Consider the following 24863-nt stretch of genomic DNA (forward strand, 5'->3'; position numbering starts at 1 on the left):
AACAATGGAAACTTTGAAATTTATTTACAATACAAACCAATAACAGAAATAACAGTATTCCGTATTTTTATAAATGAATTGAAATTATTTACTGAAAATTAATGAACTTCAGATACTAAAAAATGATCAGATCGAGTACTTTTCATCCAGAAGAGTCAATAGTAGCCTATTTTTAGAACTTGAGCTGAACAAGAAAATTTTATTGTATCACAACCTGGAGTACGGTATCAAGTTCTGTTCAATTTTATTTTTCAAAGCTCGTGGAAGATAATATAATAGTCCCAAGTTCAGTTTGAGAATTGATGACGTAATTTTTGGCGGTAGTTCTGAAAAAAGATCATACAAAATCGATAATTAGACAATCATAATAATTATTGAACATTTAAATTATATTCGCAAATATTAGCCGTTATTATTGAACTCTTGATAATAAAGAATACCGTATATTCTTTATCGAGTCTAAGAATATACCGGGTACGTCCGCCTCATATAAGACTGAATAATACTTTTTCACTTTTAGTTTGCTATAAGCCTATATAATAGGCCTTTGGTTTGTTATTGGCTGACTTTTCCTGTTACCTTTGCTAATAGATATTAATATGTCTGCTACCCAACACTTGAAAAAAACTTGAAAATGATTTTGAATAATATAGGTAGTACGGTAGGCTATACATATACGGGAATGAGTATTTTGGGTATTCTTATATTCATCTTATCCGGTCCTTATTCGATTCATGTTCTAACTCCATATATGAACTTGGGCTTTTCTTAAGAGAGAAATGATTACTGATTTTTCACCCTGTTCTAATGCATACATCTACCCTAGATTGGCTCATGCATTTCTCACCGGTCTCATTCTCTCCATTCAAGTAGAAGTGGATGCTGCGGCAATCAAACTCACATTTAAATGCTAAACTGTGTTGTCGCGGTATTACCATTTCAAAGCATTTAGTAGCTGGGCATCAATTTATGTTATTATGTTAATAAATGACGGCGTACCTCGTTCCCGACCTCTTCAGTGATCTACTCACAGTAGACAGTTCCAATCGTATACTCTCGATTTTATTAGTCATGTAATCTGTCTAAACGTTTCACTTTGTTGTGATGTCTTCAAATCAAACACAGGAAACACGTAAAGTCATGTGTAAATTAAGACGTAAATATCCTCTAATGAATAAATAGTGTGACAAACTAGAGAATTTATGCTAGGAAAATGCTTAGGAAGGCGCCTGGTTGAAAAAACTGTCTATATTTCACAGAATCACAATGCTACAATTTTCCTTATTCACTTGTTGTTCGAGGATGACTGATATGATTTTGTTAATAGCCAGGTCCATTCTCCCAAACAGATTTCAGTTGTATGGCCTAGATTTTCAAAAATATACCATTGACGCCACTTGCTAGAATGATCCGCAATAAACTCGAAAATTATCTTCCAAAAATAATGTTAATAGCAAGGTTTTCTCACGGTTTAGGTCTGACATCTGATCTACCTGATTCTCAACCTAAACTCTAATTTACGAATAAGAATAATTGATGATTGCAAAGCCAAAGATTTCTTGAAATTTAGGCTGTATAAAATCATGGTAATCAAGCTATATAATATGTTGAGTCTCTGTGTAAGGTTTATCAAACTTGTTACTGTTGAAATATTTCAAGTTTTTCAATTTGGATAGGGCCTTTTCTCAGGAAAACATTTTTTTGTTTTGTTATTATAGCCTAGGGTAAACCAGTCCACGTTGGGACACTTCAAGTTGTGGGAAACTAGTGAGTGTTAGGTTGGTAACAACTGCGATGTTTTATCAGCTGTTTATAGCCTTAATTACAGACAAAATAATTTCAGATGTAGCACCAGTCGTTATTAAGAAAAAATTAAAAACATGTTTTTGTAACCTCAGTTTTTTTTTGAGAAGAGGAATTTTAATTTTTACTTTAAACATTTACCATCTAAGGTAAATCTCACAGCTAATATACATGATGTATTATTTTATGAATATTTTTACATATAGAACATTATTGTACTCTTAATTTTTAATCCATTTATTCTGTCTGAAACAGAGTCATGACCATCTGCCCACCTTGGGACAGCCCACATTGGGGCAATCATGATATATGCTCATATTATAACGATTAGCATTGCTTCTGAATCTTATTTTACTCAATGTAGGCTACATATCAATGGAATAAATTATAAATAAATATGATATATGATTATAGCCTGTAAGCTTCAGAGGTAGCCATTGGAAACACACTTTGTACACATGACTTTTGGTGTATTTTTTACTAAAAAAATTTCAAATAATGTATTTATTCTATCAATAATTATAATAAAATGTTATAAATTTACAAAAATAATGAATTGCTTATTTTTAATTTAATATCCCAACCTGGGCAAGGGATGTCCCATCGTAGGCCGATCTTAAGTCCAGGTTGGGACACTCCCCAAAAAATTGTTTTTGCAATAAAAAAAATCAATTGACAATCAATGCAGTTGCCATCCTCAAGGATGAAAGTGTGAGCAAATAGAATAAATATAAAATTAAAAAATGTAGATTTTTTTTATTTTTGTTCAAGTTATAGCTGTTTGAATTTTGGTGTCACAACGTGGGCTGGTATACCCTAATGTTTGAGATAATAATGTTTAAAGCTTCATTTTTCTAAACAGATCATTTCAATTACAGTAAGATAAATAAATTAATGACATTTTGAGGATTTACTGTAACTGAATAATAGCCTAACTATTTTTTGAAAAGTTTTTCAATTCTCAGAAAATTACTAAAAATGTTTTTTTTTTAAATTGAATAATTTTTGAAACTTTCACTCAAAATAATATAAGTCATTTGTTAAAAATTGGAATAATTTCTCAAAAATTATAATTTTTTGAATAAAATTTCCCTATTTCATCAGCAATACTGGTCCTGTGAAAAATGTATCTTTACAATTTCATGAATTAATCTGTTCCAAAATTGAAAAGTTGAGAAATTTTTTTTTATTTTGCTTAGGCGCATACCTCACAAAGAGGTAGGCTAACAAAAAAAAGAAGATAACTTTTGATAGTATCAAAATCAGAAACCTTGAAGAAATTTCACCAGTAAAAAGTTGCCAAAAACTTTACGTTCAATGAAACAAAAAAGCAGTCCAGAGACATGATCTGTAACCGGGCCCTAGACAGTCATCAGATCAAAAAATATTTATTCTATTGTTTTCTTCATCATAAAATTCAATATCTCACAATTTCTGTATTTAACGAGGGTAATAGCATGTTTCTTAGCGAGTCTTATTTTTTACTGATTTATAACGTTCTTTGACTAAGCCTATTTATTAGAAAGACACTTTTTTTGTGTACATTTTTGATGAGGCACCACCGGGGTGCTACAAAATGATTTATCCAATTCGTTGTCTTAATTAAATGATTTGTAAGATGTTGGTGATGTTCAGTTGGCCGTCCAACTGATGATATATGATTGTTGTGGTGACTGACCTGCTCAGCTTTGATCAGGTGATGGGAGGCCTGAGGTATTGGCAAGGGATGCAGTTGCACTCAGTGTGCTCCTCAAGGGTGACATTTTGCCAACCGTGCTCGCCGCGCTGGCGCTGGCCTGGCTTGCGTTGCTCGTACTCAAACTCCACCGTCAGCCAGCGCTTGTGCTTCGGCGCACAACACGCCGGCCCCGGGCAGCAGCCCGACTGCGAATCGCATCTACCACAAACAAGCAATCAATACAGTAATGTAATTCTATTCAACACAAAAGAAAACAATACAATCAAAATACAAATTGGTAATAATAATACAAAAAACAGAGTTCATGGTGGGGTGTATTGAATGGAAATAAAGGAGGAAAAGTACCTAGCTAAATATTGTTTTCCATGTAATAGGCTGATAGAGGGTATAGAAATAAGGAATGAAGGGTGAAGAGGAGTGAAAAAGGGATGGATGGAAGAGGATGATAGGAGAAAAGAGAGACAAACAATCATCACTAAAGTTATAACGGCATAGCAGTACGAATTTTGAGGGAATTGAACCGTGGCCCCACTCATCATGCAGCGTTCCGATCCGATCACGGATGACAACGGCCTAGAATGCTGCATGTGATCTGTTCCACCACCCCCCACCCACAACACAGAAACATGAGTCGGATCGGAACCCTGCATGACACGTGTGGTCATGAAATATTTGAAATTATATTATTAACTATGTGGAGCAACACTGCAAAACTAATTTTTTATCCGAGAACGTTACATGCTTAAAAGTGAACGCACACAGCAGCAGAGAGACGCAGAAAAATCAAACGTCTGCATGCAGCTATGAACAATGACACCTGTGCCCGGGTTTAATCGTGTTGCACAGGTTTAAGCGTGATTAAATGTCAAGAGAACCAATCAGAGAGGGCTTTTTCAAAAAGAAGGCTTCTCTGATTGGTTCACGTGGCATTTAATTATGATTAAAATTTAACAGGCCTTTGTGCAACCGGGACCTGGACAGTTTCCAGGTCACACAATATTTTTTATTTGTTCTATTGTTTTCTTAAACATAAAAATTCAATATCTCACAATTTCTGTATTTAAGGTGTTGTCTGTTGTGTTTATATATAGTCTTATTTTTTATTGATTCATAACGTTCTTCGACTTGGCCTGTATAAAAGGCATTTTTTGGTGCATATCTTTGATGAGTTATAAATTGATTTATTCAATTCGTTTTCTTGATTAAATTATTTGTAAGATCTTCCTGATATTAAGGAGACATTTTACCTTGTACTAATGAAGTAAAAGTTTTCCACCACGTTTGGTGGCTTTTCTCATGATCTTATATTAGGCCTATATATCCGGTATACACGAGTATAGCTACAAAGCTTTATCAATTCCACTAGGTAATCGATTATTAAGCTAACTATAGAAACCTTTATTTTGTTTTTGAGGATTTCATACATTGTAGCTCTTTCATTATTTGGTATTTAGATTGCCATGTTCAAGAACCTTCTCCAATGGAGGTTCTTGTCAGCGCAGGAGAGCAATTATTCGATTCTACAGTTTTTTAAGAAATTTTTTATAGTGTATTATAAGTTTCAACTTTGAAATGATGAACTGTACTTTTTTAATTTTAAATTTCAAAAATAAAGAAAATCTTATTTTTACTGTAAACGTATTGTGATTACTATTGTAGTTTTTGTTGACGTTTTTATATCAGTTTCTCAATACCGTCAAAATATCTCTCTTTATTTTTGAAGTTTAGGTATCTTTGAATTGAAAAGCTTATATTCAATAGCTTCTGTTTGAAATATGGAATATTTTTTTTGCAATAAATAATTCACCTCATAAGCACAACATAGGGAGGGATGACGATCCGATTGAGTTTGGGTATCTGATGTATGTCTCGCACAGAAATAGCTCTCCTGTCGGGACGGTGACAGCGAAATTCAGCCGACTGATTCAAGTTCTGCTTGTGGCTGATGAAGCGACGCCTCCTGCCCCCCTCTGAGTCCGACGCCAGACAAGCTAACGCGCACAACACGCACAACCAACGCATGACTCGACGCGACGCCACGCACAAACTTCAACTGACTGACTGACCGACTCAACTGGTAGTCACACTTCTTATACGGCTCCACTGCGCCACTGTCCACTTGATTCATCCACTTCATCTCTTCTCATTCATAACAGCTGCCACGGACAGCGAACTGAAAATGTCATGTGAGAGCTGTGGCTGTGAGGTGAACCTTGCTGGTGCTGAGTAGGAAACACAACAGAGATTGATAGACACATAACACATATTGAGAAGAGACTAATAGAATATATTTCTGTAGATTACGACAATCGCTCTATTTTTTATTATAAAACAAGCCAACCATTATTTGAATATGGTTGATTCACAAAAATGGGATTACAATTTCCAGCAGGTCAACTTTCATTAGAGACTCATGTTTACTTTTCAGATGTATATTATTATAAAAAATATTTCTCATTTCGAGATATTGATGTTTATAGAGACCCTCTGAAAAATCATCTACTCCAATTGCTGTGCATTATTATTTTAGTAATATTGCTATAAGGATTTGGAAGAAAATATTCCCATATTTGTTTTGAGGAAATATCTGTCAAACCAACTACACAATAATAATTAAATAAGGCTAATTCAATTTTTATTTGAAAAAATCGTCTCACACTCTCATACTAACATTGTCAGGCTAACTTACAATAATATAATTGGATGAATAATTTTTGTTTTGAGAAAATAGTTTGTTCAACTCACTGAGGAGATTGTTATTGGCCTAATTCTAATACTATTCTTGACAAGTAGATTGAAATTTGAAACTGATTTATTTGCCATACCTAACAATTTACAATCAGTACTTATATCAAACATATAATATATACTATAAATAATACATAATTTTGTGAGTATGTAGTAATAAATAAATTTATATAAAAAGGCACTATTGTCATAAGTAAAACTTGTTCGCCAGCAGTGAGTGCGATTCAAAAATACAAAATATTATAATGACAATCATAAAGATTTCTAATGACAATCATTTTGCCTGTCCATATAGCAAGGATGCTATAAATAATGCAATGGTGGATATTTTTCAAGTAAAAATGTTTAATAAAGTGTGAAAAAAAAGACAAGATTCATATTGATTATTAGTGAATAGAATATTAAAACATTACAAGGAAATTGTTTTTTTGTCAATTTGTAAATTTGATCTCCTTGGATAAGTGGGTTAAACAAATAAGAGCTGGAGTAGGAGACTATTTGAATAAGAAGACTATCAAAACTTACAATGAGGAAACAGTAACTCTATATTCCACCCAAGCAATTGAGTGCAAGTGGGTAATGAAAGATTTGAGTGATGTATTGCAATTTTAAACGACACGCCATGATAGAAGCAGCAGAACGCATGACAGTTTTCCGAGTTGCGAATTTGTCGGTCCGTTAGCTTTGCTCGGACATTGCACCCTGGGAGACTGCGCCCTAAACAGCCATTCCACCCTTCCACCCACTTTCCCCCTCACCCTTCCGCCAGGAGTGCTTACGCCCTTCGGTTCGGTAGTGAAAGGGAGTCAATATTAGCGCGAGGTGAGGGAACGAGACACACATCACAGTGCTGTTTCCCGGCCGGGACTCTGAAAAGGGAAAGTCCTTCGGATAAAATGGACCTGAAGGGCAAGGTTGCTTTGATAACCGGCGCCGCTGGTGCTATTGGAAGAGCTTACACCGACGAACTTCTCAGATGTGGCGCTAAGGTGAGAGTTTTCAGTCAAGCAAAAACGCAAAAGCAATCCAAAACATACATACGCTCACTGCTATCGTAGGTATACATTTTGTATGCTACCATCTTATGAAGAATTCATCATGAATCATTCAGAACTCTATTTATTAGTTGACCTACTTATTTGAATTGATAATTCTAACGTACCATACCGGTATTTAATGATTCATTTGGAAACAATGAACTATTTGATGTCAAAAATATAAATTTAAAGTAAACAATTACAACAATAACAATTACCTTATTCATTTTAATGTTATCAGTGATGTTATAAGAATGTATTTTATATTCTTTACTCATTTTTTAAATAATAGACCTACATAGAACTATTACGTAGAGAGCAATATTGGGTATAGTACAACATTAGGAAGAGTAACTTCTAAAAAATGATAAGCTTGATTTAAAAATAAATATTATTCAATTATAATTATTATCAGATTTATTAACATTTAACAAGTTATACAGTGTTTTAATTTTCTACTTGGAAGATGCATAGTTGATTATTGCTCATTAGTCAACATTTTCGATTATTTTCAACAATCATTTATTTTTCAACAAGAAAATTCCGTGCTCAATTTTATTTAGTCAGGGAAGGATCAAAATACTGACCTGAACAAATATTTAACGGTCAACTCACGTAACAATTATAATCTATTTTTTTACCATAGGGTAGTACGGAATTATAATTTTTTTTATGGACATTTTTTATGTGATATATGATTTGATTTGAATTCTTAATTCAGCATTTCCTTTTATCTTCTCGAATTTCTTAAATTTTCACAATAGGATCTTATAATAAAAAGGATTGATGAAATATTCAAAGTTATTTTTGAGTTGAATAAATGCCCTTTTCACGCATATAATTGAACATTTAAAATTATATTTTCAATATTATTTGATTATAGTCCAGTCAAGTAAAGGTTTTAGAGGGAAAAGTTGGGAATACAATTTTTGACCCCGCAGTTCTGTTAAGGGTAGTAAGGAGGTAAACATATCAAAAGTCCCCACCACTACCCCTTGTGATAAGGGGGTGGGGGTGGTTTAAAGGTACCATTTTCTGGTTTCTCGCATAAAACTCAAAAACTGTGTATCCTAAATACTTGATTGTCATATAACAAATTAAAGCTTACATAATTTCCAACAATATTCAATTCACAACTTTTTTATATATCCTCTAGTCTTCGAGATATCCGCTCTGGAAGGTGTGACATTTTTGAAAAAACCACGTTTGCCACCATTTTTTTTCTATATTTGTTCTTATAACTTTTTAAAAATCGACGGGAAAAATCCATGCTGATTATGAGCTTATGGGGCATTAAATTCTCTCCAATTTGATGTATAATTTCACGCTTCTACGAATTTACCCACACCTTTTGCAGCAGCTTTAGTGTTGAGTGTGAAATATCCATTTTTGCAACAATAGACCAATTGACAAAGGTATTTGTAGGGAATGTTTTTTTTTTTAAATTGACTTTGCAGCTTTGTTGAGACTAGTTAGGACAAAATATCAAAAGTCCCCATTCCTATAGTTTGTGTAAAACAAGTTGAGACTTGGCCCTCCATCCGAAGAAATTACAGGGTTGCCAAATCGTTTTGAATTGCAACTTTCTCAAATTTCCAATTCAACGTCAGAATTGGATGTATAATATCATCCACGATATCCTAGTAGTGCTAAAAAAGTTTCAGGGTTGACGGATTAAAAGAAAATTTAACTTTTATGATCAAATTGGAAACATTGCGAAGATTTGTTTTTCTTTTGAATATCACTTCTCTTAGAATCATGTAGCGTCGTAATGCGTAATAATTTTATATCAAATGAACGGGGAAACTGTCTCCTTCTTATTGGTGTCTGGATCATTTTTATCCGACCATAGATATTCTTTAATTAATAATTATGTTTGTCAATGTCGAGACATTTCTAGCAGAAAACATGAAATTTTCGACATGCTGGAAACTTTTTTGTTTCAAAAGATAAGTGGGTGGTGAAAGCGAGAAAGTTTCTCAGAAATAATTAAAATTATTTTTTCAATTGTCAAAAGTAGTCGGAAGATCGTATTGTGGTCTCAAAGGTATTTTAAAGTTAGAAGAGTGGCTGCATGGTATGCATTGTGTACCAAATTGTATGCTAAAGGCTGGCAATTTACAAGATTATCATTTGATTGAATATTATTTCAAACGCAAGCAGCTGATTGCCTCTAGAAAGGCTGTAATGAAACACCGCTTTTATTATTCAAGGCGAGGTTGTCATTTTCACTATTTATGATCATCTGGCTTGCAGTTGCTGAATTTTTCAATCGTTTTGAATTTGTTGATCCCAGCTATTGATAGCATAATGGCGGCATACTATTCAGCCGCTATGCTTGACTTTGATACTCCTGAGAGACCAAAATACGATCTTCCGAGTACGTTTGACAATTGGAAAAGTAATTTCAATTATTTCTGAGAAACTTTCTCGCTTTCACCACCTACTTATCTTTTGAAACAAAAAGGTTTCTAGCATGTCAAAAATTTCATGTTTTCTGCTCGAAAAGTCTCGACATTGACAAAAATAATTATTATTTAAAAATCAACTATGAGTCGGATAAAAATGATCCAGACACCAATAGAAAGAAGACAGTCTCCCCGTTCATTTTATATAAAATTATTTCGCATTACGACTGCTACATGATTCTGAAAGAAGTGATATTCAAGAGAAAAACAAATCTTCGCAATGTTTCCAGTTTTATCATGAAAGTTTAATTTCCTTTTAATCCTTCAACCCTGAAACTTTTTTAGCACTACTAGGATATCGGGGATGATATTATACATCCAATTCTGACATTGAATTGGAAATTTAAGGAAGTTGCAATTTTAAACGATTTGGCAACCCTGTAATCTCTTCGGATGGAGGGCCAAGTCTCAACTTGTTTTACACAAACTATAACTCATTTGCTAAGGGGATGAGGGTGATTTAAAAGTTGCATTTTTCAGCGTTTTGCTTCCAGGCTCATATCTTGAGAACAATGCGTTCAACCAACATAAATACCTATTCAAAAATGAAGCCTGATGAATTCTCTACACTTTTTGTCCAGTGGAATTTTGTGATATTCCACACAGTTCCGGAGATATTCGCTATGAAAGGTGTGTAATTGTTGAAATAACAGTTTTTTATCCAATGTTTTGCTCTTCCAGGGCTTATAACTCTCCAACAATGCATCATAAAAACTGATGCTTATCGTAGGTTTGTAAAGCATTGAGTTCTCTTCAAAATTATGTATTATTTCACTATTCCAAGTTCTCCTTTCATTGTTATAGCAGCTTCAATGTAGGGGATGAAATTTTCATTGCTGCAACAATTGATCGTTTGACAATGGCATTTGAAGGGGGTGTCTGTGACACAATCTTTGACGTTGCAGCTTGATTTGGAATAGTTAGTAGTAGTCCAGTCACTATATACATTGGTGTATGCAATTTATATTGTAGTTCTGATTTTTTAATATATTATTCGGGTACATAAGAGAAGTCCAGAACCAATTTCTTCATGCAAAATTTCCTTGTGCTAGATACAGAGTGGCCCAAAAACCTCGTATTTTCGGCTCATTTTCAAGTTTTCAGTTACTCTGCGAAATCTCGTAATCGGACAAAAAATTGCTCTTACCTTTTTCTAAAATGGTGAAATTCCGAATAAAATGAGATCATTCGGAACTCTCTATCTTCAATGAGTACAGTTATGATTTTTCAAAAATGAGTGTAATTTGAAGAAAAAATAAATGTTGATGAATTTTAGTATTTGATCAACAATATCTTCCGATTGTTACCATTCAGATGTATAATTCAAAATCCCACTTAGCGTATTTTTGTGCTCTACAATATGAGATCAGGTAGAGCGCTCTGCTATCTCATATAGATTTCCAGGTACCCCTGACAACAATGCTCCTTGTATTGTGAAAAACACCTAATTTTCAGCTTCAACCATCATCACCAACTACATTGTCCTCACATTGATATTTCGCACAATGACATAAGTTCATGTTCTATGGGAATCACCCGTTAGATGCACTTCATTACAGTATTATTCCTAGTGGAGAGGCGCACTTAGGGAAACCTCAAGGATTAAAATTTCAAACACTTATAACTTTAGACACAAGGCTCAGATTTCATCGTACTACACTTCATTCTTCTCGGTTCGTCAAGGCGGTCCAAATTCATGCATCATAAGTCAAATTCGGTCGAAAAATGGAAAATTTATTGTTGAGTATTATACTTAGGCCAATACACACAAAAAATGACCAATTTCTATATTCAAAGCTGTGTATCTCGGTAACCCCTTATTATAAAAATCATTACTCAATCTTGACATGTACAATAGAGATTTCTCTTTCATCTGCTGTAAACGATTCATGAATAAATATGTTCGTGAAGTAAGATATGATTGTTGAAAAAAATCCGGAAATTGTAGATATTTTTCTCATATTAACGGTTTTGGCAGTTCTATGATAGGGAAAAGTGATTCAAGATTGATTTAATGCAATTATTGAGCTCGTAGAGGATGAATTTATCTAGAAATTGGAATCAATCGTGAGTTTCTATCGATGTATCAGACTCGTTTTAGAAACTCTTGATCAACAGTGAAATCATGCAAAAAATGTATAAACTGAAATTTAAACTGCCATTTTTTAAATCTTCTGTAACTTTCGAATTGTATTAGAATCGAAAGTATTATTTATTGGAGTGGGTAGAGGGGGACAATTTTCACATCCTCACTAGCTAGATTTGGGAATTTCATCAAAAGTATTTCACAAGACATGCAGCTTTGAATATAGAAATTGGCCATTTTTTGTGTATTGGAATATGGGCTTAAGTAAGTATACGGTAATACTCAACAATAAATTTACCATTTTTCGACCGAATTTGACTTATGATGCATGATTTTGAACCGCCTTGACGAGCCGAGAAGAATGAAGTGTAGTACGATGAAATCTGAGCCTTGTGTCTAAAGTTAAGTGTTTGAAATTTTAATCCTTGAGGTTTCCCTAAGTGCACCTCTCCACTAGGAATAATACTGTAATGAAGTGCATCTAACGGGTGATTCCCATAGAACATAATCTCATGAACTTATGTCATTGTGCGAAATATCAATGTGAGGACAATGTAGTTGGTGATGATGGTTGAAGCTGAAAATTAGGTGTTTTTCACAATACAAGGAGCATTGTTGTCAGGGGTACCTGGATATCTATATGAGATAGCAGAGCGGTTCTTGGGCCACTCTGTATCTAGCACAAGGAAATTTTGCATGAAGAAATTGGTTCTGGACTTCTCTTATGTACCCAAATAATATATTACAGAATCAGAACTACAATATAAATTGCAAGCACCCCCCCTTTTTTTATGTCTATCTTCACTGGACTATAGGTGAACATAACAAAAGTGCGCATCTTTATCCCCTTTGTTGAAGGGGTGGAACCGCTGAGTTGACACTTGTTGCAGCAATGTAAATTTCACCCCCTACATTGAAGCTGCTATAACAATGACAGGAAAACTTGGAATAGTGAAATAATACAACATTTTAAAGATAATTCAATGCTCTACAAACCCACGATAAGCATCAGTTCCTATGATGCACTGTTGGAGAGTTATAAGCCCTGTAAGAGCAAAATTGGATAAAAACCTGTAATTTTAACAATTACACGCCTTCAAGATCGAATATCTCGAGAACTGTTGGGAATATCACAAAATTCCACAGAACAAAAAGTGTAGAACATTTATCAAGGTTCTTTTTTTAATCGTAAGTCGGTTGAACCCATTGTATTCAAGATATGAGCGTGGAAGCAAAACGCTGAAAAATGCAACTTTTAAACCACCCTCATCCCCTTATAGCAAATGAGTTAGGAATGGGGACTTTTGATATGTTGTCCTCCTAACTAGTCTCAACAAAGCTGCAGAGTCAAAAATTTTGTTTGAAACATTCCCTCCAAATTCCTTTGTAAATTGGTCTATTGTTGCAAAACACTAAAGCTGCTGCAAAAGGTGTAGGGAAATTCGTAAAAGTGTGAAATTATACATCAAATTGAAGATATTTCAATGTTCTATAAACTCATAATCAACATGGATTTTTCCAATCGATTTTTAAAAAGTTATAAGAGCAGAAATAGAAAAAAAATGGTGGCAAACGTGGTTTTTTCAAAAATGTCACACCTTCAATAGCAGATATCTCGAAAACTAGAGGAGATATAAAAAAGTTTTAGAATGAATATTGCAGGATATTATGCAAGCTTAAATTTGTATATAACAGTTATGTCCATAAGATACATAGTTTTCGTGTTATGTGCGAGAAACCAGAAAATGGTACCTTCAAACCACCCCCACCCCCTTAGGGGTGGGGACTTTTGATATGTTTACCTCCTTACCCTAAATAGAACTGCGGGGTCAAAAATTGTCTTGCAAACATTTCCCTCTATACCCTTTTTTGAGCATTCGTTGCCTGGACTATTATGAGATTCTCAAATGTAAGATAAAGTTGCTTTTCACTGTAATATATTCCCAATGAGTGTACCATATACATAATATGAAGTAAGTTTGTGAAAGAACCTTTTAATTTGGGTAAAAGTCCTCTCAGTTGAAAATAACATAACATTTTGAAGTATACTTCAATTTTGTTATTTACAAATGACTTTGGTAGCTGACAATTTGTCTCATATATCATTTTTACAGGTAGCGATTTGTGATTTGGACATTGAGAAGGGAGAGAAGCTTGTTGACGATTTCAGTCTAAAGTATGGCAAGGGAAAGACAATATTTTGTCAATGCGATGTAACTGACTATCCTCAGTTTGAAGGTGAGTGAGCAAGAATCTTCTTTTAAACTTCAATTCCATGCCAGCATTTTTTTCCCGCATAGGCTAATCAAATTCCTGTTTTTCTTAATGGATATTCATTATTATTTCTAATTGTATTGACAAATTACATGAATGTTCAATGGAAATTATATAATGAACTACCCTACCGTATGTTTTACACCTCAAAACAATCAATATTAAACATATAGTAATTCTCATTTCTTGAAGAATGAAATAGAAGTTCTTATTACATTTTGAAATGTTTTATTCATTTAGTATATTAGATAACTCCAATAAAGTTTAAAATTGAGTTAAAGGACACAACCATTTCTCCATTTTTTATACAATATGAACTTAAAGTTCTCAAGTATACCCTTTTGAAATGTTTTATTCATTCACCACTTCGAATAATATAACATATTTCAAAAGAGTACTTGAGAATTTTTATTTCCATCAATTGTGGTAGCCCTATTTATAAGGGATAGTGCATATTCCATTTTATATGGATAGTAAAAATGAGCGGCAAGACAGCAATTCCCTTTAATAATCACGATTGATCTGGATTTCAAACTTTTTATAATGAAAGAAAAATTAAATTGTAATGAATGAATATACTGCAGTACCACAAGTGATAATAAGGACTATTCTTAATTTAAGAAAATATTGTTCCTGACATTACACACAATTAATATTGAAAATAAAATGTTAAAGGATTCTATTTCGATTTTACAGAATCTTTTCAAACAACTATTTCTGCGTTTGGAGGCTTGGATATCGTGATAAACAATGCTGGAATATTCAACGACCGATTCTGGGAATTGGAGGTGGACGTCAATCTTGTAAGCAATAGAGTTTCTATGGAAACAAAACCATCGTTTTTCCAATTTGCCAATTACATATTTCTCAAGCAAATCACCACGAGCAAAACATAAAAAAAGGTAATCACGGGAAATCAATTATCTCTGTAACTATTGATCGGAAACAGTTCTATCATACGTCATTCGATTTTTTACATTATGGACTACAATATTAGTTCTGTTCATTTTTTCAATTTGATGAACAGTGTTCTTGATAAATTAAAATATATGTACAAATTCAGGGGGTTTGCGGTTTGATTTTTTTTTTTTTTTTTTTTTTTTTTGATTAGCTTCAAAGCAAGTGATTTTAAAGAAATATGAGCCAATTAATTAATTTAGCCACTTTCATTGCAAATACATTGATGTATATTGTGATGTATTTGCGAATCAATTTGACGCCGTGAAAGGGGAAACAGTCGACGCGGTACGGCGCGGATCTCTTCGCCATATAGTAAACAGCAAACAGGAAATCAATTATATCTGTAATCATTAATTGGAAAAAAATCTATTATATGTCATTCAATTCGTTACATTATGGACTAAAATATAAGCCAAATTCATTTCCTCAATAAATCAAACTTTTTCCTTGATAAAATAATATATATATGTTGAAATTTAGGGGTTTTTGATTTGATTTTTTTGTTTTCTCCGATTAACTTCGAAGCAAGTAATGTTGAAGAATAATAAGTCTGATAATTAATGTAGCCACTTTCATTGTTAATCCATTGATGTATATTTTTATGTATTTCCAACTCGATTTGACGCTGTGGAAGGGGTAACAGCCGACGCGGTACGGCGCGGCTGTCTCTCTACGGCTGACTCTCTTCACCATAGTAAACAGTAAAATAGTACTTCTTTCTAAGTTGGATTTTATTTACATAAGAAACATCAATTTTGTCTATTGGTTTGACTTGAGCTGAAATTAAATTTACACTTTTTAGTTCTCTAAATTCTAAATATTGCAATATTTCTCCATCCAGGTTGATAATATACCTTTAGTTGAGGCAAATAAATATAACGGCTGAGGCATCAAAAACTTATACATTGGGCTTGTTGAGTTGAAACTTTCTATGATTCTGTAAAGTAGCTTATCTTCCGTTCTTACTAGTTGAATCTACACATATCTTAACAGTCCAATATGAAAATTCAGTAGATTCTAAAGATAAAAGCCATGCAAACATATAAATTAAAGAAGAGTAAGCATGCATAAAAAGAAGGAAAATCATGAAATTGTTTTACATTCTACCCTCGTAATCACAAGTTGATCAAGTAGGATAGAGAATCTTGAATATTTAATATTGAAAACCAGATGTACGGTCCATTGGAGATGGAAAATTCGTAAATAATCATGAACGAAGTACAAAGTAGCGTACCGTATAAGATGAATTGAAAGATGATTTATCATCTTCTATTATTTGTTAACACATCGATTCTTCAACTCCACTCGCATCTTGTCATTCATTAAACAAGGGCCTTAATGAGAACTTTATAAATGGAAGTAAAGCATGAGCAGAATCATACTGGAATTACAAGGTTGGCAGAAGCTTTTCTTGTTGTCGATTAATGTTGATTGATATTGATTTTGATTCGGTCACCAAATGAATAGATCAATTTCTATTTATATGTGGTGCTGTGCTACCAATTTATCCTAAATAGGTTCGATAGCATTTCTCACCTATTAACCTAAAGGAAGTTATCGGCTCCAAAATGGTAGATTCTTGATAAACTATGAATGGATCTATTGCTTATGAATAAGAAATCCAGTTTTCAGAGCAAATCAACTTATAATCTTCATAAGAATTTTGGCAATATACAACACAAATCCACAAAACAATACCTTACACACTTAAACATCTAGCATCATTACAAGCAAAAATACTTATCCATTTATATAGTTGAAAACAATGGCTATAGGCTTGTAGACACACAAATCAAATTATACAAACTTAGAACACCATAAAACTGTTCAAATCTCAAATTAAAACATTATAAATTTCAATTAAACATAAAAATATTCAGAGAGCACAAAATTGGAACACCATAGCCAGCCATCATTTTTTAGAGAGAGGCTAACAAGTACAGAGCAAAGCCACATCTCAAACCAGTGACGACGTTATGAACACGTCATTGATATTAAATTCCAAAAAAAAATTATAAATTACAAGTTTAGAATTTACAGTTTACATTTGTTTTCAATAAAACTTTATTTCGAAACTGTTATTTTAAATTTATATATCCTCTATATTTATAATGATCTGTTAATTCTGTTAACTCTGTTTCGGTGATACCATTGAATGTGCAACACAATTATTTACGATAAATTCTCAGTTAAAAGTTGTCCGCATATCGATTACTCTGATATTTACTATCAAGTTTTATAGATCTCGAATTGAAGATTCGATTTTAATCGAGAAAAATTGTAATATTACAAATACCCCCCTCTTGACATAAAAAATTTTACTGTTTGAGAATTCAAAGAAAAAAAAATACATTGAAACAAATGGAAATTGTTGAAATTAAATTCGAGAACAGTAACAATTTTTTCTATAAAAACATTACATGTCAACTATAATTGAAAATTATCATAAAAATTCATCAATAGCATTTGTTATATATTTCTAAACAATATTTCAAAATATAGAATATCAAAATTACTTTTGATTTAGCTTTATAATTTAAGGAAAATATCTCAACAGGAAGTTTAATATATATAAAGAACAGTTTTTGAAATTGCACATAAATTTAATAGATAGAAAAATTCAATTTTTTTTTGTGTGAAAATTTAGTATGTTGAACAAAAAAAAAATTTTTATTTTATTTTTTTTAAATGAATTGATGAATTGTTACATTTAATTTTCACATAAAATTTCAATAAATCAAAAAATGTTCATTTCTTTCACTATTGATGCGGTTGATTTTATTGATGCAAATTTTGGAAAACAGTCCGTTAAGGCACTCAGTATGAATTTCAGTTGAGTGTGACTCCAGTGTGATGACATCAGTGTTGGGCTGATCCAAATACTCGTAGTGTTGGTCTGATCTGGATGCACGTAGTGTTGGGGTGATCTGGATGCACGTAGTGTTGGGCTGATACTTGTAGTTGACTGATGCATACCAAACTCGATACAGGTGACATCTCAGTTAGCATTGCCTCATGCTTGTAGTAGACGGCTGCATACCAAACTCGATACAGGTGACATCTCAGTTAGCATTGCCTCATGCTTGTAGTAGACGGCTGCATACCAAACTCAATACAGGTGACATCTCAGTTAGCATTGCCTCATGCTTGTAGTAGACGGCTGCATACTAAACTCGATACAGAGTCACGTAAATTTTGTATCATATAATTATACAATGTACATTTCAGGCTTGAAATGACAATGTAATTTGTTTTGTTTTTTTTGAAAAGAGATAGACGCTGCATACAGGATTAATTTAGGTAAGGTTTGGTTTTTTGATATTTTCAGCTTTCAAGGTTTAGAGTTCTGCATACAGGAATAATTTAGGAGAGGATTTTTTATGAATCAATTTCTTTCATGATACTGTGACTGTTATTCTGAATTCAAAGTTGTGAACGTGAACATGGATGGCAATTACCTCCAGGTAATGTGGAAGTGTTGAAGTTTGAGTTACATGGTCAGCAATAGGGGTTGGCATTGTCATTAGCGTATGCATTAGTGTCGGCATTGTCGTAGGCATTGGCATTGACATTGGCACAGGCATTAGCATCGGTGCAGGCATTGGTGTAGACATCAACATAGATATTGGTGTTGGTATTGGTGTAGACATCAGTGTAGATATTGGTGTAGAAAATGGCGTAGATATTGATGTTGGCATTGGCATCAACATTGGCGCAGGCATTGGCATTGGCATTGTCGTAGGCATTGGCTTCGATATTGGCGCAGACATTGGTGTAGACATCAGTGTAGATATCGGTGTAGTTATTGGTGTAGATATTGGCATAGTTATTGGTGTAGATATTGGCGTTGGCATTGGTGTAGGCATCAGCGTAGATATTGGTGTAAATATTCAATTAATGAGTCACACTAGTTCGAAAATCACCTAAATGTTCTTTAACACTCTTCATGGCGTTCACTTGTTGTTGATTTCGAGATTCACGTGATAATTATTTTGATGTTAATGTCCATGCTGTACTTGTTATTTTAAAATGCTTATAAACTAAAAAGAAAATTTTGATTAGGCTACCAATACAAACTAATACACATGAAAATTATTTCTAAGTATATAATCAATATAAAAATGAAATTCGTTAACATCTTATTATACAGTCAGCAATACATAAATTGTGAAATTTCCTCAAACTCTATAGAGATATCAATTACAAAATTTTAATAAAAAAAAATAATTTCATTTCCATTTATTCACTGTTCAAATATTTTATATAAAGCAAATTATTCAATATTATTAATCATCATTTGTTGGATACTACAGTTTATTCCGACTTTTCAATGTTCTAAACACAAACTACATTTCATGACAAAACTTTACTATCAATCATTAAACAAGAAATCATTCAAAACATCAATAATATTTTGCTTCAAAGGCAATCAATATTCATAAGTAATCATCTGCATCTATGGCAATCAACATAAGTAATCTGCATCTATGGCAATCAACATAAGTAATCAACACAAAAAATATTATCTCATTACTGCCTCTCTAAGTCATAACCTCTGTTATTCCTTCTTTAGGCAATAATGGGTTTCCATCTCAAAAAACAATCACATACCAGCAAAATTCTAATCAACAAACCCCACTAAAAACTCTACATACACTCCAGCATCCATTTTAAACAATACTCAATCAAATCAAAATTTATAGAACAAACAGGTTTTTTTAAATTTAGAAAAAGACATCAATTACAAAAACTTTAGAGAAATTTTAACCTTTAACTCATTTCAATTAATAATATGACAAGACGTTTTTATTTAATGAAAACATCACTATTCAAGTTAACTTTCATTTATATTGAACATCTCATATATATGGCAACACAATTCATTAATACTTTCAAATCTTGAAGTTTTATTATTATAACAAAAGAATTTATACATAAGATTAAATTTCAGCATGTTCTAAATTGAACCATTTATTTTTTTAATAATTTCAGAATTTGAAGACTGTATAATAAGTACAAACCATTTCAAGATTACAATACAAAGACGATCAAGATGGATAATGGGTAAATAAGTTCCCTAAAAAATACAAATAAGAGAAAAAATAAATTGGGTAAATAAATTTCCTAAATAATACAAGGAAGAGAAAGATTAATTAGAGCCTATCCTACATGTCAGTACTAAACTTTAATAAGGAAGTATATTTAATAAAATATACTGAAAATGAGAAAATGGGACATAATTTTCTCTGAAAAACCTAGTTACCTAATATGATACCTAACAAAAAATAGACATAATTAAAATATGTAATACATGATGAAAAAATATACCGCAAGCAAACAATTATTTACATTACAATACATAGATTTTAGAAAAGTTAAGTTTTATCAACAATTTAAAGATTAGGAAAATAAGCTACTATTTTAACTTCCAAAATTATTTCAGAAAAAATACAAATTCAAATGACTATGGACAAGATTGGTTAAGATATGCATCATAGAAGAAATTTACTGAACATTACACAAAGACAGGAAAGAATCGAAATTTGAAACGATTAATGGCCAAGAAAAATAGGCTACAGGAAAGAAAAAAGACACAATTATGGACTCTTTCCATACACTGCGTAGCGATTATGCTATTCTGAATCCCGGCATAACACAGGATTCAGGATCATAACATAGTGCCGGGGAATACCCTTTCATCATGTGATTCACAGTCATCATCTTGTAAGTAAGCAACTTGAAACAACCTTTGGATACTAACACATCAATGGTGACTTTGTGCTTTGTTTTCTTCAAGGACATGATTTTATTCATGGGTTCATTTGTTTCAACAAAGCCATTTTGCTTACAAAAGTCAGTCATGTTCACTAGATAATGCTTTGCATACACCTTTCCAATTTTCAGTTGAAAGTTGAATTCATCAACTTGATTCAAAGCAAGATTCATTTTGTTTACATTGTTCCTAACCTCTACAGAAACCTGTCTCATGTAAACATTCACTTTATTTACTGTTTTCCTAATCTTCAAATTGGCAATACTACTTTCTTTACTGTTGACTTTCAATAAAGACAACTCCCTACCTACTACTTCATGCAATTCTACTATCTCACTAGGATTTACTTTTTCAATAACAGTAACTAGGCCTACATTATCTGAAATTTGAAATAATTGATCTTGTATCTTAACACTACTATCATCCTGCTTCAATTTGCTTTCATCTTCATGATTATCTATCAATGTTTCATGTGTATCTTTTAAAAGAAGGTTTATACTAACCTGCTCTAGTCTTATACTAGTACATTCTTGCTTCATATCATCAAACCTAGCACTTTGATCTTGTTTCAAATTATCAATCTTAGCATTTTGCTCATCAATCTTAGCATTTTGCTCATCAAACCTAGCATTCTGTCTATCAAACAAACATATTCAAACATAATGTTATTTTCAATTAATAGTTCAATATATTTTTCATAAAATCAGTGAGTAATTGAATGAAAATCTGAAAAACAGTCGAGGCAGAGGCCAACGTTGCACTTTTTGCACATTGTGCGACCCACTGAACTGCAACCCTCACCTGCACATCTTCTTCTTTTTTTATCAGGAACTTTTCACATGTTATGGCGCATACCATCATATCTTATTTCATCAGACACCCTGTTGTCAGAAACTGATCTCTTATTTGTGATAGGTCGACCTGGTCCTTTGCTTTTCTCTCCATATCTTGTAAGGTATGTCACCACAAGTTCTCTTCGAAATTCCAGTTGAGTCTGTAAATTTCCACTACCTCTACGCAGCTGCCAGGCATTGTGTACACATACATCAATAAGCCAGGTGAGAATTGGCCAATACCATTTCTTACTTCAAACACTTATATGGTAATTAGCCACATTTTGATCCATACGGTCTGTCCCCCCCATACTCTCATTATATTTTCCAAAAACTGCAGGACGGTCTACTAAAATATGCCTCTTCTCTGACTGTGAATACCGCTTCACTTTGCTGATAGGTTGGATCCCACATGAATTCGTTGCAATAGAAACAACACCATTGTCATACCAATATACCATCTTCCTTAGATATTGCATGCTCATAATAACCACGATTGTATTTTTTCATGTTTGCTTTACTAATTAATGGGCAGCAACTGGGCAAACGATTGTCCCTGATTGTTCCAATAGCAGTGTAGCCAATTTCAAATAAATATTTCAACAAACAGAAACCAGTAAAGAGGTTGTCAAAATGGAATCTATATGGTAATTCAGATTTACCAGGTGGAAGGCTATAAATCAAATTCAGAAGTGGAGCTGCTGATTTCCCAAACAACAATTGGTAATCAGTTGATATATCTCTGGATTTACCCTGATAAATATCAAAATTTATGAGGTAACCATTGGGAGCATTCAAAGACCACACTTTATATCCAAATCTTATTGGTTTGCCTCTTATGCATTGTTTACAGCCATGTCGACCAAAATATTCAATCATGCTCTCATCATAACTCAGATTCTGAGTGGGAACAAAATGCTTTATACAGTTTCTTTGTATAATTTTTATTAAAGGTCTCAATTTCCACATCTTATCAAAAGGATCAGGATTGTTGTTATCAGAGCAATGTAAAAATTGCATAATGGTTTCAAACTTATTTCTTCTCATGGCATTTACTAAGAAATCTTGGTGCATATCTGGTTGGGAGTCCCAGTAGTATCTCTTTCCAGGCAATACATTATAGCCACTGAATATGAGGATTGCTAAAAAACACCTGATATTATTTTTTGTAATATTGGGATTTGGGTAATTTTTGAAGAGAGCATAATTTAGTGTCTCTTGCTCAATCATATCTATAAGATCTTCATCCAGAAACAGCTCAAAAAGCTCTGAAGCCGAAAAATCCCTATACATTGAAAAATCTGAATTGGGGAATTTAGAACTTGTATCTTCAAGGTCACCTTTGACCCAAGTCTTCTTCTTGATAGGCTTCTTCTTCTTCTTTAGTTTCAATTCATCCATGTATTCTTCCTTCAATTCCTTCAATGCATTTGCCTTTCTTATACTAAAATCTCCAGCAATGTCTGATGAACTTTGATCATTATCTTCTGGAATCTCAACCTGTTCTTCTTCTTCATTATAATTATAAGCTCTTATCTCAGCATGAGCAGAAAGTTGTCTTCCCGAGAGATTGTCTATGTGCCCACCCATATCTTCTTCCGCAGAATCTTCATCAGTTAGTAACCCACTTTCAGGTGGAGTAATATATAAAGTCACTGCCCTATCATCTTCCTCATCATCTGCCTCAAGGATGTCGAGGGCCTCCTGAAGTGTAAATCCAGGCCTGAAATAGAGATAAAGTTCTTAACATTCCATTCTGGCAATAAGCATATTAGCTACTGCCAGTGGTAGTGGAATGTCCTAGCGTTACCATATGGTCACAGTGAAATGTAAGATTGATTTGTGAGGGCCAAATGTGATGAAATGTATAAATAACAATGAATACATCTTATTACACTATTTTTCAATAAATATAACCCAAAATAATAATCATTTAATGGAAATAACCTCAAAATACTACTTACTCAAAGCATAGAGACATGTCGTTCATCAAAACAAAAATCCAGTGGTCGATCAACACATGTTTATCAAACTCACAGAGGTTTTTAACCTCAACCAACTAGTATCTATGCTTCAACAGTTTGTCTAGCAGGGATTCGCCAGGTTGGCCAACATAATGCAATAATATTCCCTCATTGCCCACTCATTTTCCCTCGGCATGTTTAGTGTGACCAAATGGTAACACTAGGATAAAACGGTCTAAATCTTGAGATTCTTCATCTAAGTTTTGAATGTTTTCACTGAATAAAACTTCATTATTTTTATTGTTCTCCATCTTGCTACTGCGTAAAAAATATTTACTCATTAGAACCTGAACTTTCTTGAACCGATTTCCCACTCAGCAGCATCTCCCATTCACAATCTATCAAGATATCTATCCTACCAATAATTTTTTATAACCAGGGATATATTTCGTAGTTTGAGTCCCACACCAGGGCATACCATTTCCTGTGCTACCAATTTATCCTAAATAGGTTGGATAGCATTTCTCATCTATTAACCTAAAGGAAGTTATCGGCTCCAAAATGGTAGATTCTTGATAAACTATGAATGGATCTATTGCTTATGAATAAGAAATCCAGTTTTCAGAGCAAATCAACTTATAATCTTCATAAGAATTTTGGCAATATACAACACAAATCCACAAAACAATACCTTACACACTTAAACATCTAGCATCATTACAAGCAAAAATACTTATCCATTTATATTGTTGAAAACAAACAGCTTGTAGACACACAAATCAAATTATACAAACTTAGAACACCATAAAACTGTTCAAATCTCAAATTAAAACATTATAAATTTCAATTAAACAGAAAAATATTCAGAGAGCACAAAATTAGAACACCATAGCCAGTTATCATTTTTTAGAGAGAGGCTAACAAGTACAGAGCAAAGCCACACCTCAAACCAGTGATGACGTTATGAACACGTCATTGATATTAAATTCCAAAAAAAAATTATATATTACAAGTTTAGAATTTACATTTTACATTTGTTTTCAATAAAACTTTATTTCGAAACTGTTATTTTAAATTTATATATCCTCTATATTTATAATGATCTGTTAACTCTGTTTCGGTGATACCATGGAATGTGCAACACAATTATTTACGATAAATTCTCAGTTAAAAGTTGTCCGCATATCGATTACTCTGATATTTACTATCAAGTTTTAT

The 24863-nt window shown here is 32.9% G+C and overlaps 2 protein-coding genes across 3 annotated transcripts in view; one reads left to right on the plus strand and one right to left on the minus strand.

The window, feature by feature from the left end:
- The window catches only part of LOC111053638, a 35012-nt gene continuing 10149 nt past the window's right edge, over nucleotides 1-24863 (minus strand). Inside the window, exons 1-3 of one of the 2 annotated variants that reach the window (XM_022340555.2) lie at nucleotides 5310-5670; nucleotides 3482-3700; nucleotides 1-326 (exon numbers count right to left, since the gene is read on the minus strand). In XM_022340555.2, coding sequence (XP_022196247.1) covers nucleotides 3496-3700; nucleotides 5310-5524 — 420 coding nt within the window. In that variant the 5' untranslated portion in view covers nucleotides 5525-5670 and the 3' untranslated portion in view covers nucleotides 1-326; nucleotides 3482-3495. Of the gene's footprint in view, nucleotides 327-3481; nucleotides 3701-5309; nucleotides 5671-24863 lie in introns of those variants that run through there. The other variant, XR_005571326.1, reaches the window with a different exon arrangement.
- Nucleotides 6111-24863, plus strand: part of LOC111053646 (15-hydroxyprostaglandin dehydrogenase [NAD(+)]) — a 98244-nt gene continuing 79491 nt past the window's right edge. Inside the window, exons 1-3 of the mRNA XM_039428264.1 lie at nucleotides 6111-7239; nucleotides 13956-14079; nucleotides 14812-14918. Of these exons, the coding sequence (XP_039284198.1) occupies nucleotides 7147-7239; nucleotides 13956-14079; nucleotides 14812-14918 (324 nt within the window). The 5' untranslated portion in view covers nucleotides 6111-7146. The remainder of the gene's footprint in view (nucleotides 7240-13955; nucleotides 14080-14811; nucleotides 14919-24863) is intronic.

The sequence above is a fragment of the Nilaparvata lugens genome, chromosome 5, assembly GCF_014356525.2.
Source record: "Nilaparvata lugens isolate BPH chromosome 5, ASM1435652v1, whole genome shotgun sequence".
Classification (NCBI taxonomy): domain Eukaryota; kingdom Metazoa; phylum Arthropoda; class Insecta; order Hemiptera; family Delphacidae; genus Nilaparvata; species Nilaparvata lugens.